This window comes from Dictyostelium purpureum (assembly GCF_000190715.1).
Source record: "Dictyostelium purpureum unplaced genomic scaffold DICPUscaffold_138, whole genome shotgun sequence".
NCBI lineage: Eukaryota > Evosea > Eumycetozoa > Dictyosteliales > Dictyosteliaceae > Dictyostelium > Dictyostelium purpureum.
Genome location: NW_003519475.1, coordinates 14,228 through 26,799, shown reverse-complemented (window position 1 = coordinate 26,799; position 12,572 = coordinate 14,228). Strand labels below are relative to the sequence as shown.

Below are 12,572 nucleotides of genomic sequence, written 5' to 3'. Positions count from 1 at the left end.
TGATAATAATAATTTAATATATTTTTGTTAATTATTTTTTGTAAAGAAGATTGAAAAAAGTAATATAAAAAATATTTAATAAATGTAAGATATTATTAAATAACTATACTGATTGTATAAACTATAGATAGATATTAAAAAACAAATGGGACATGATTTTCATAAAAAATATATAAAAAAATTATTATATAAAGGGAAATTGGAATAATGGAGCAGCTTCAAAATATATTTAACTTAATATAAAAAAATAAACAATAAATAATCAAATAATCAAATAAAATAAATATAATTGTTTTAACTTTTATTATAAATTACACCTCGAACCACATTTTTTCATTAAAATGCAAAAAAATAAAAAATTAAATGGAAATAATAAAAAAGTGGTTCGAGGTGTAATTTATTCAATTTGAATTAAACTAATAAAGATTAAAATTTATATTTAAATAATTAATTTACCATTTTTTTAAAATTCTTTTTTTACAATGTAATAGCTTACATAGGCAATATGGATATCAATCGAGAGAGAATTTTATGAAATTTTTAAATCAAACATATAGATTTAATTAATATTTTAAATCTAAATTTTAAATAAAAAAATAAGGTAGAAACTATTATTTTATCATAATTTTAAAGAAAATAAACAATTGTTTTTTTGTTTTATTTTTTTTTTTTTAATTGTTTATAATTTTTTAATTTTTTAAAAAAGAGTCTTTAAAAAAATTATTTTTTTTTTTTTTAATTAAAAATTATAGCTTTACAACACACATAATTTTTCATTCACCAGCTTTTTTTTTTTTATAATAGCATTCAAATAATAATATTCGTTCATTTTTACACACCTTTTTTTTTGTAAATAATATATATCTTTTTTTTGTAAATATTTTTTTGTATATATTTATATTATTTTTTTTTTTGTACATTTTATTTGTAAATATTTTTTTTTGCAAACAAAATGTATGAATTTTTAAACTTGTGTGTTTATTTATTTTTTGTTGGTACCATCTGTTGGAAATTACCATCTTTAATTGGTAAATTCAGATTCAAAAACACCAAAAGAAACAACAAAGAAAAAGATGACTGCCAATGTTGGAACAGCGAAGACAATTTCTGGGCAAGTCAAGTACTCCAAATCCAACTACAAGAACCACAAGAACACCTCAAACACCTCCAAAGCCTCCAAATCCCCCAACAACTCCATATTTACCAAGAACAAGAACACCTCCAACAACCTCAAAAAGTTCACCAAAAACTCCAACCAAAAGAACCAAAAAAACCACAGCAATCACAACCACAGCAATCACAACAACCAAATTCACAAGGACCAATCCCATTCATACAGCTAATTCGTCAGCGACCCCAACATCTACAACCCCAACAACCACAACAACCAATCCCATTCATCCAGCGAATTAGTCAACAACCCCAACCCCAAAAACCACAGCAACCCCAACAACCAAAACACCCACAACAATCCCAAAAACCAATTCCACAAAGACCAATCCCATTCATCCAGCTAATTCGTCAGCAACCACAACATCAACAACCACAACAATCACATCAACCAATCCCATTCATCCAACGAATTAGTCAGCAACCACAACATCAACAACCACAGCAATCACAACAACCAAAGCAACCACAACAACCAATTCCAAAACAACCAATTCAACAACAACCAATCCCACAACAACCAATCCCACAACAACCAGTCCCACAACAACCAGTCCCACAACAACCAATCCCATTTATCCAACGAATTCGTCAGCAACCCCCAACCACAGCAACCACAGCAACCACAACAACCAATCCCTTTCATTGAACGAATTCTTCAACAACTCCAACCACAACACACCCATTCACAACCAACACAACAACCCCAAAATGCTCCAATAAAGCCAAATGAAATTGATTTATCTTTGGTCAATTCAAATGGAAGATTAAGTTTAGATCCAACTCCATTGAATGAAACAGAAAAGGCATATATACGTTTAAATGAACGTATCGAAATTTATCAACTTATGCCAAAAAAGGAAATCCCAGGTGATGGTAATTGCCAAATGCATGCGCTATCAGATCAGATATTTGGTGACTTGGAGCATAGTGTAATAATAAGAAATAACATTGTCTATTGGCTTAGACAAAATAAAGGTTTTTACCTTCCAAATGGAGAAACCCTCTCAGACTTTGTAACTACAAACAGTTGGGAGGAATATTGTGATAGTATGTCCAAAAATGGCACATGGGGCGATCATTTAACATTGGTCGCTGCAGCTGAAATTTATAAGATAAATATTTCTATAATATCTTCAGTTGAATCCGAGAGTAGTTCTTTCATAGAAATTACTCCAAGTATTAAATGCGAGAATGGAATTTTGTTATCACATTTTGCAGAATTCCATTACGGTTCTTTATGCCCATTAGCTAATTAAACCATTATATCGGTAAGTTATTTTATTTTCCCACTACTATTTTTATAAACTATTTTATATTAATTCATTTAATTTAATACATTATATTTTAGCAATTTTTTTAAGCCATAATCAAGTATTATACCAAGATTCTAAGCCGTCTCTAGCCATGTTGTACATGTAGTATCATTTACAGTAAAAATCTTATTTTATTGAATATTAAATTAGGGATATATTTTTTGTTTTGTTTAATAATTTATAATAATAATTATTCACTATAATCCATAAATTGTATCAATTATCACTGCCTTTAAATTTTAAAAAATTTGGATTTTATAAAAAAAAAAAAATTTTAAAATTTCTTTCAATTTTTCCAAACAATTACCGGTCAATAATAATAATTCTAAAAGCTTTTAAATATAAGTAAGTAAATAAGCACATTATTTTACAAACAAAAACAATCTATTTAGATATGGGGTATTTGTTAATTATATGAATTACTAACACAAATTAATTTTTTTAATATTTAGTAGTATAAAATCAGGACAAAGTTGCAATGTCTTTTTAATCGGGTAGTTTCATCAACCTCTAGTTTTTTTCAAGTGGTATAATCGGATTCATTAGTGTACCAAGTAGTAGCTGTTCTATAACATTTGTTAGCACCTTTTTCTTATTTTTTTCGGATCCATAACTTTTTTAAAGTGCTGAAGAGTCTTGGTATTATTATAAAGTTGTTATTCTTTTTGATAGTGATTGGAACCCCCAAATGTATTTTTAACTCAAGATTGTGGTAAATTTCTAACCAACCAAGTAATCAATGAAGCTCATCCAACCAGTCAAGTAACTAATAATAGACCTCATCTATCTACTCAACTATTTTATTACTATCATTAATTGCTCTGGCCAAGCAACTATGACCATAGAAATCAAATAGTTTTAGGAGAAGAGAAACCGAAGCTTCGGTGTAACTATTAATCAAACGAGGGGAACAGTCACAATGGTGTTATTTAATCAAATATATTTAAAAATACTCTGCAAGGAATTAGTATCTGAAAGAGGTAGTTTCATAAATGAAGTCTCATTTCTGCATGAATGTAAATTTATAATTAGACTTATAAATTAATAGAAATTTTCAAATAGAGATTCTCCGGTCGTTGAACACTTTCAAGTATAACGCGGAGTAATACATTATTAGCCAATTAGTACTTCAACTAGTAAAGAAGATCCAAGCGCAATTAGATCAATCAATATTTTAAAAAATCAAATTAATTAAAATTAAAATAAAAATTTTCTAAATAAATAATAAATAATTCTAGAAATTAAATAAATATACAATTATTTGTTTGTAAATCGTATAAATTCTTTTTTATAAACTTAAATAATTAGTGTAATTGTTTGGATGTGTATAGAATTCATATGTTTATCGAATCTCAAGTAGCTTTTGTTGTTTAATTGGCATTTTCAATAATGCTTTCAAAATTGTTATAAAAAAATATTACTTTTCTTTTTTAGAAATTTTTGTTTTTTTTTTATTTTTAATTTTTAATGTTAATAATTTTAAAATAAAAAGAAAGTTTTGTTTGGTATTAAAAATGAATCTTTTAAATGATAGAATATGGACACTCTATGCTTCCTTTTGTTTAGGGAATTAATTTTTATTCTATTTTTTTAAATTTATTTTGATTATTAATTTTGAATTAGTGGATGCAATTCTAACTTCACGAGACCAAATAAATTAAAATTTTTTTTAAACCCAAAGAAATGTTTCATTGCCCACCACCATGGCAACTACATTTGATTTCTTAAAAAGAAACCTCTGGATAAGTAAATCATTCAAATAAAATAGTTAATTTTTTAGAAAAAAAAAATAAAAAAATAAAAAAAAATAAAATATTATAATTTTTCCCAATAAATTTTTTTTTTTTTTTTTTTTTTTTTTTTATTCCTTAATTTATTTTTTTTTATTAATTTATTTTTTTTTTTTTTTTTTTTTTTTTTTATTTATCCATTTATTTATTCATTTATTCGTTTTTTTTTTTTTTGTTTTTTTTTTTTTAAAAATTTGTCTTTATAAATACTTAAACCATAATTAAAAATTTTATAATATCCATTTTAATTTTTTTATTTTATAATATCGATTAAAATAAAATTTTTATTTTTTTTTATATTTTTTTATAAAAAAATTAAAATTTTTTAATTTTATAAATTTTTTTTTTTAATTCATACCCTATTTACACACCTTATCTTTTCTAAATATAATATTTAATATAATTTAATATAATATATAATATTTTTTTTTTTTTATCTTATATACACACTTTTTATTTTTTTATTTTTTATTTTTTTATTTTTTATTTTTATATTATATTTATTAAGAGTGTGGATACATATATATATTTTTATGAAATAACAATAATAATAATAATATAACTTATAATATAATATAATAAAATGTCACAAAGAAAAAACAAAATTTCAAATGATGAAATTAAACAAACAGAAAGTAGTACAACTATAATTGGAGAAAAGAAAATAAAATTTGAATCTCCACCTCACGAATTTATTGGGCTAAGACTTTTAAGATTTATTGCGATTGTTCTTTGGGCAATTACTGCTACTGGTAAGTAATTAATTTAATTCTTATTTTATAAAAGAAAACAATATTAACTTCTCCAATTAATTATTATAGTTATAGTGTGGATGTCAGTTCCATTTAATTATATTTCAGACCCAATTTTAAAGAAGTTTAATGTCAAAAGAAGATATTTTCTATTAGAATTTTTATCTAGAATGTGGGGCAAAGGATTACTTTGGATAATGAATATAAAGGTTATTACAGAGGGATTAGAACTTTATGATGATTTCAAAGAGCAACCATCAGTTTTAGCCTATAGTCATACATCATATTTAGATCCAGTGATTCTTCAAGGCTATTCACCAATACCTTGTAAATTTATCTTCAAAAGAGAGCTATTATATATTTTCCCAATGGTTTTCTTATTAGCACACATTGTCGGTCACATTCCAATTAATAGAAAGAAAAAACACTCTGCAATTGAAAGTATTAACGAAGCTGCTGAAGCAATGATCAAAAAAGATATTTGTGTTTGTATTTAATAAAATATTATCATAAAAAAACAACTTGTGTAATCAAGATATTAATTTTTTTTTTTTTTTTTATAAACAATATTATAAAGGTTGCAGTAAGTCCAGAAGGCACCAGATCAAAAGATGGTAACTTAAAAGAGTTTAAAAAAGGTCCATTCCATTTATCGCTTAAATCCAAATCAAATATTGTTCCAGTTGTATTTTTTGGCAACTATCAACTTTGGAAATCCTCATGTTTTTTCCCATATTCTGGTACTGTTTGGTAAGTTTTTTTTATCAATAAACAATAGATACATTTTATTTTTATTTTTATTAACATAAACTTTAATATTTTAGTATAAGATTCCTACCAACAATTCAACTTGAAAAGGATGATACCGTCGAATCACTTTCAGGAAGAGTTAGAGAATCAATGTTAAAATCACTTCATAAGCCACCAAAGAATTTTAATCCATTTTGTGAAACTGGCTCATCTCATACAATTTTCTATTTAATCTTGATGGGTACAATAATATTTTCAACATTGAAATTCTTTAGCATAATTTAAAAAATCTTTTTTTTTTTTTTAAATTACATATATCATATATTTTAAAAAAAGGTAATATTTACAATTTATTTGTTTATATAAATAAAAAAGATTATTCGGTAATCTATTTAAAATAACAATTTTTTTTTTTATTTCAAATTTTTCATTTTTATAAATTTTATATTTTTTAAAACTTTTTTTTAAAAAACTATCTTTTTTTTTTAAAAAAAAAAATAATAAAATGGTACAAAGTTTCAATTTCGAAGCAATAAAATGTTTAAAACATGTTTATAGAAACAAATCATTAATTGTGCCACATTTAGAGTTTAAAGATATTAGAGGCATAGATTTTAAACAACTTCATGATAAAGGTTTCAAGGGTGTCTTATTTGACAAGGACAACACACTAACAGAACCATATGCAGATACCATATATAACCCATTTAAAGAGTCGATCGAAAAATGTAAAGAGATTTTTGGTGAAGAAAATATAGCGATTATTTCAAATAGTGCAGGTTCGAGTGATGATTACCCAGACTATGAAAAAGCAGATCATATTGAAAAGAATTTAGGTATTAAAGTTTTAAAACATAACACTAAAAAACCAGATGGTATTGACAGTGTAACCAATCATTTTAAAACCGACCCATCCAATTTAGTTATGGTTGGTGATAGATATTTAACTGATATTCTTTTTGGCAATTTATATGGAATGTTTACAATTTATACCAACCCAATAACCTCAAAGGGTGATAATTTTTTTGTTAAATTGGTAAGTTACCTATAAAAAAAACTTAAACATTATAAATTCATCCATCCTAATCCCTTTATATTTATCTAGATAAGAGATAAAGAAAGAAACTACGTTTTAAATTTAAAAGAGACAGAAAATATTAAAGCACCAATAAATAAAATTTGGGACAAATAAAAGTTTTTTTTATAAAATAAATATATACTTGCTTTTATTTTTATTGTTATTATTTTATATATTAATTATTATAATTAATTTTATTTAAATTAATTTTTAATTTATTTCTATTTTTTGTGTTTATGTACTGATGCAACTTTTTTTTTTTTTTTTACAATAAAGTTGTTAACAATTTGTTATCATTAATTAATTTTAAAAAGTGTATGATGAATCACCACCTGATGGAATTGAAGTGTATTCTTCTGCTGAGGTTTTGGTTGCTGGAGCAATTAAATCACCAGATCTTGATGGGGATAAAAGGTAAGTAACAGCAACGAAACCAATGGCATTGGCAGTGACATAGAATGAAGTAACAATTCTTTCACGTACCCATGGTTCGACAGCGGCAGCAATAACAGAGATCATTGGAAGAATTAAGAACCAAATAACGAATGAAATACCAAAGAGAGTGTAAAAGTTACGTTTGGCTGGGTGAGTTTCTTCCATGTAGGTGCTATAACCACACCACATGAACCAAATCATAGCTAAACCACGTGCAACTAAAAGAACAATACCTGGAGCGGTATCATACATGTAGGTAGTTGATGCAATACCTTCACCAGCTTTGTACCAAATAAACATGAATAAATATAAGAATGAAAGGACACCAATAACAGCGAAAACAATTCTCTTTTCGTCAATGGTAACTCTTGAAATAGCCCAACCTTTAGAAATTAAAATTAATAATAAAATAAAAGCTAATTGAGCAGCTAAATCTAATACTATAGTATTTTTAAATAAAATATATTAATAAACTTTTTAAATAATTAACTATTATTGTTGTTGCTACATACATTGACCAAAACCTTCAGCACCTTTGCCACCAACACCATTATGTGAATATGAACCATATTGGCATAAGAGAACGAAGACTGATAAAAATTCTAAAGTAACAACAGCACCAAGAATCATAATCATTGGATGAAGTGAGTTGTTTTTATGGAGTTTATAAGTTGTAAAAACAGTGTAACCAAATAAACCAAGGAAAACAAAGAAATAGACTAAATATAAAGCCTCTAAACCTTGTTCTTCATATGAAAATTGAGTATTCCAACCACTTCCACCATTTAAGAAAGTGAGAGTAAAGTCAACAGTACCAACTTGACCATTTTCAGCACAGTTTGTGGCTACGACGTACCAAAAGTGTGGACGTTGGGTATCCTTTGGGTAAACTACTTTTCTAGCTTTGTTTGCTTGCCAATCATCAAGAGAAAAACCAGCTTTATCGATACAACTATTACCAGATGCTGTGGCAGCACCCCATGAATTAATATCATCATCGTATAATTGAATAGTGACATTTGGGTTGGTGGTAACATTATTTGCTTCCCAAATCAAAATTGATCCTGGAACGGTACTATAACAGAATTTACCTAAAATAACAAAATCGCTTTTGCTTTCGATTTTTTTCTTAATTACCATAGCATCGACACTGCTTAATGCCAATAAGGCAAAAATAAAAAATAAAATAACTTTTAAATTATTCATCTTTATTATTTGTTATTATTTATTTAATATCTATTATAAAGAGAGAAAATAAATATCTTTTTTTTTTATTTAAAAAATTGTTGATTTTAAAAAAAAAAATTCTAAAAAAACTAAAAAAAAAAATTCTAAAAAATTAAAAAAAAAAAATTAAAAATAATTTAAAAAAAATAAAATTATAAAAAAATTATATAATTCAATTAAAATATTATCTATTACTTTATTGCATAAACTAAAATTAAAAAAAAAACTTTAAGATCTAAAGAATTTAATTTAATTTAATTTTAAATAATTTTATTAAATTAAATTAACTTTTAAAAAGGATTTATGATTTAATAATACAATATAAAAAACCAATTTTTTTTTTTTTTAACGAGGTGATGACAATGTTGATGATATTTTAATACTTTTTGATTTGTAACTGTTTTATTAATAAATTTATTAAGATCTTTCTGATGAATCCTGTTAAGTGTTTTTGGTATTATTTTTTTTATTTTTTTTTTCAGTTGAACTTTGTCATTTTGCGGCAATTAATTTTTTCAATTAGTTCACGCGATAAAGTTACACATTTTGAAGAAAAAATTAATTGCGGCAAAATGGCAAAGTTCAACTGAACTACTCGGTAAAATAAAAATATGGTTAACTGTTTTTTTATTCAATAATTATTAATTGCCACAAAAAGACAAAGTTCAATCAAACTTGGTAAAATAAAAATTGTTTACCTGCTTTTTTTTTTTATAAATATTTTTTTTTTTATAAATTTTTATAATAATAATAAATAAATAAAACAATATAGCTTTGTGAATCAAAATGGGATGGTATAATATTATTATCTATATTGTTTGTTCACGATTCATATATTATTATTACTATTATTATTATATTTTTTTAAATGATTTTAAGCAACTAAAATATGCCAACACTCAAAGTAGTGGTTTTACTTGTTTACTTTTGAACCTCCAAAAGTCTGCCCCTGTTGCTTTCGATATAGCTAGCTCCGCCCCCTCGAAAAGTGTCACATTTGAAAGTCTAAGCTCTACCGGTTCAAATTTCAACAACAATTTTAAACCCCAAGATCTAATTTTCCCTCAGTTCAAGAAACATAAGATTCAATATAATTCAAATTTCATTTCAAAGCATGGCTATTCTTTTGGAAAACTATAAATATTATTCAATTATAAAAGAAATTATCAACCAACAAATCTCTTATATACAAAACTTTATAGAATAATTAGACAATTAGAGATGGTAATAATTTTGATTTGGTGTAGTTATAATAATATACCATTTTATTTTGGTTCGAATATAATAATTAATGATGAAAATTATAAATTATTATCAATATTAAATCAAAAAGATGATTTCAAATTTTGGTTTTCAATAGTAAAAAATAATAGAACAATTGTTATGAAAGATTTAAAACAATTAGAATCTCATAACACTCCTCAAAGTTGCAATTTTACTTGCTCACTTTTGAACTTCCAAAAGTGTCCCCTTGTTGCTTTCGATATAGCTAGCTCCACCCCCTCGAATAGTACCACAATTGAAAGTCCAAACTCTACCGGTTTAAATTTCAAGAATAACTTTAGACCCAAAAATCTAATTTTCCCACAATTCAAGAAAAATAAGATCCAATATAATTCTATTGACTTGGATTGAATAAAGCATATGGATACTGGAAGAAGAGATATGTTTGCTATGGCTCATGAAAGTGACATTAATAGCACTACCACTCATGGAGATTTTTTGGTTGTAAATACAAGGTCCTATAATAGAAAGCAAGGTACCCATCATTATTACCAAGAGTGGAAAAAACTTTTTGAAAGCCACCATCATGCTTTCATAAACGATTCTAAACCAATTCCTAATGGTATGTATCCATATTCTATATAATTATATAATATTTCATATTATTTTATTAATACTTTAATTTTTTTATTTTAGAGGAAATATTTTAATTATTTAAATAATTATCAAATGAAAGTGAGATTTTATAATATTTTATATCGTCCCCAAATCATTAAAATTCATGTCAAAAGATTAAAGTTTGATTCTTGTCTTAGTTTGGTGATAAATTTAAATCTTTTGGCTTGAGTCTTTATGTTTTGGGGAGAATATAAATATTATTAATCTCCAACACCTAGAAAAATTAAAAAAAGATTTCTTCTTGGAAGGAATTTATTATAATAGATAAACTAAAATTAATAATAAATAAATAATTTAATATTATTTTTTAAATAAATAGCAATATTAAAAAAAAGTTAAATACCAATAACAAATAAATTATTATTTTTATTAAAACAAACAAAAAAAAAAAAAAAAAAATATCCAAAAATTACTTTTTTTCCGTTTCCCACAAAGTCAAAAAATAAAACATCATTTCAATCTATTTTTATATTTTTTTTAACCAACAAGAAATTTCCAAACTATTAATAATTTATTTTTTTTTTTTTTCAATTCTATTAAATAATTATAATAAAAAAAAATAAAAAGTGTCACTCATTTGATGGTGATTGCTGACCCCAACAATTTCAAAAATATCTAATAAAAAAAACTTTTGGTGAATGGTGGCGTTGTATTTCCGTATTTGTTGTTATATGTAATTATTATTATTGTAATTGCATAATTGTAATAAATTAAAATAATTATAAAAAATAAAAAAAAAAAAAAAAAATATTTTTTCAACTGATTCAAATTTTTTTTATTTATTTAATTATTTATTTTTTTTTTCCAATATGAAAAAAAATATAAAATTATAAATAAATTTTCAAAAAAAACGGCGTGGTACAACTATATATCTAACGAAAAACTTTTTTTTTTTTTTCTTTTCTTTCTTTTTTTTTTTGACAAAAATCATCATTTTAAATATTTTTTTTATTTTTTTTATTTTTTTTTTTATTTTTTTATTTTTTATTTTAAATTATTTTTTACTGACTACGTGGTTTGTTTTGCAAAAATTTTTTCTTCCATATTTTTTCAATTTATTCACCAATTCACCATTCAGGTCATAACAGTAGAATAGAATGTAGGTTTATTTTTAATTTTTAATTTATTTTGTTTTCTATTTTTGTTTTCTGTTTTATCATTATTTTTATTATTTTTATTATTTTTATTATTTTTATAATTTAAATTATATTTTTGTTCCCAACAGTTATCCTCTTCTTCTATTATACTTCAACTTCAAAATCTTTAGTTTTATTTTTTCAAATCATATTGGTAATAAAAAAAGATAGTGAATAACGATAAAATAACGTTAATATTTTGAATAATAACAACAAAATTATAATTATTATTTGCGGTGATAATAATCATTAATAACATTAATCATTAATAATCATTAGTACCTTACTAATAATCAAAATAATAATAAAATTAATAATATTAATAATATAATAATATTAATAATAATAATAATAATAATCGTAATAATAATAATAATAATCATAATCATAATAATAATAATAATATCACTAGCAATATTTTAATAGTAATAATAAACTTGAATATTTTTGTTAATGTATACAAAATAGGAATTAATAAATCAGTAATTACAATATTTTTAATCAGTATTTAACCAAATGATAAAATAACCAACAGTCACTAACATTCAAAACACATTCAATCAAAAAAATAATAAAAAAAATAAAATAAATAAAACAAAAAAAAACAAACAAAAAACAACAAACAACCTCAAACTCAAATAGTAAATTTGTTTAATTTAATTTATATGTCCAAAAAAAAAAAAAAAAAAAAGAAAAAAACAAAAAAACAAAAAAAAAAAAACACAAAGACTTTCCCACCCATCTATCAAATTGATTTTTTTTTTTTAATGTGTTTATTTTTTTTTTTAAATTATTTTTTTATTTTTTTTTTTTATGTCAATTTGTAATAAATAATGTTATATAATCCCGAAAAAAAAAAATTTACCCCCCGCATATTTAAAAAACCAAAAAAAATTAATCAGGGGCAATAATAGTTTAAAATAATTGGAAATTTAATTTAAAATTAGAATAATATTATAAAGAAATTTTAAAGTTTTAAAAAATAAACTATTGATTTTAAAAAAAAAAAAAAAGAA

At 23.6% G+C, this 12,572-nt stretch overlaps 6 protein-coding genes across 6 annotated transcripts; 5 read left to right on the top strand and 1 right to left on the bottom strand.

Moving 5' to 3' along the window:
• Window positions 1-952: 952 nt before the first annotated feature.
• Window positions 953-2,429, top strand: DICPUDRAFT_152796 (uncharacterized protein; the record flags this gene model as incomplete). The annotated part of the gene is made up of 2 exons (XM_003288511.1): window positions 953-1,760; window positions 1,948-2,429. The coding sequence occupies 2 exons, from the start codon at window positions 953-955 to the stop codon at window positions 2,427-2,429; spliced, it is 1,290 nt and encodes a 429-aa protein (XP_003288559.1).
• Window positions 2,430-4,859: 2,430 nt separating this feature from the next.
• Window positions 4,860-6,063, top strand: DICPUDRAFT_152794 (uncharacterized protein; the record flags this gene model as incomplete). Its single annotated transcript, XM_003288510.1, has 4 exons — window positions 4,860-5,028; window positions 5,098-5,513; window positions 5,606-5,778; window positions 5,853-6,063. The coding sequence occupies 4 exons, from the start codon at window positions 4,860-4,862 to the stop codon at window positions 6,061-6,063; spliced, it is 969 nt and encodes a 322-aa protein (XP_003288558.1).
• Window positions 6,064-6,283: 220 nt separating this feature from the next.
• DICPUDRAFT_152793 (uncharacterized protein) lies at window positions 6,284-6,970 on the top strand (the record flags this gene model as incomplete). Its single annotated transcript, XM_003288509.1, has 2 exons — window positions 6,284-6,814; window positions 6,884-6,970. 2 exons carry the CDS (start codon window positions 6,284-6,286, stop codon window positions 6,968-6,970), a joined length of 618 nt encoding a protein of 205 aa, XP_003288557.1.
• A 192-nt stretch (window positions 6,971-7,162) lies between these two features.
• On the bottom strand, window positions 7,163-8,497 carry DICPUDRAFT_34248 (uncharacterized protein; the record flags this gene model as incomplete). Its single annotated transcript, XM_003288495.1, has 2 exons — window positions 7,163-7,731; window positions 7,804-8,497. The coding sequence occupies 2 exons, from the start codon at window positions 8,495-8,497 to the stop codon at window positions 7,163-7,165; spliced, it is 1,263 nt and encodes a 420-aa protein (XP_003288543.1).
• An 807-nt stretch (window positions 8,498-9,304) lies between these two features.
• DICPUDRAFT_79338 (uncharacterized protein) lies at window positions 9,305-9,658 on the top strand (the record flags this gene model as incomplete). The annotated part of the gene is made up of 1 exon (XM_003288508.1): window positions 9,305-9,658. One exon carries the CDS (start codon window positions 9,305-9,307, stop codon window positions 9,656-9,658), a length of 354 nt encoding a protein of 117 aa, XP_003288556.1.
• A 504-nt stretch (window positions 9,659-10,162) lies between these two features.
• DICPUDRAFT_152790 (uncharacterized protein) lies at window positions 10,163-10,452 on the top strand (the record flags this gene model as incomplete). The annotated part of the gene is made up of 2 exons (XM_003288507.1): window positions 10,163-10,364; window positions 10,439-10,452. 2 exons carry the CDS (start codon window positions 10,163-10,165, stop codon window positions 10,450-10,452), a joined length of 216 nt encoding a protein of 71 aa, XP_003288555.1.
• Window positions 10,453-12,572: the final 2,120 nt, after the last annotated feature.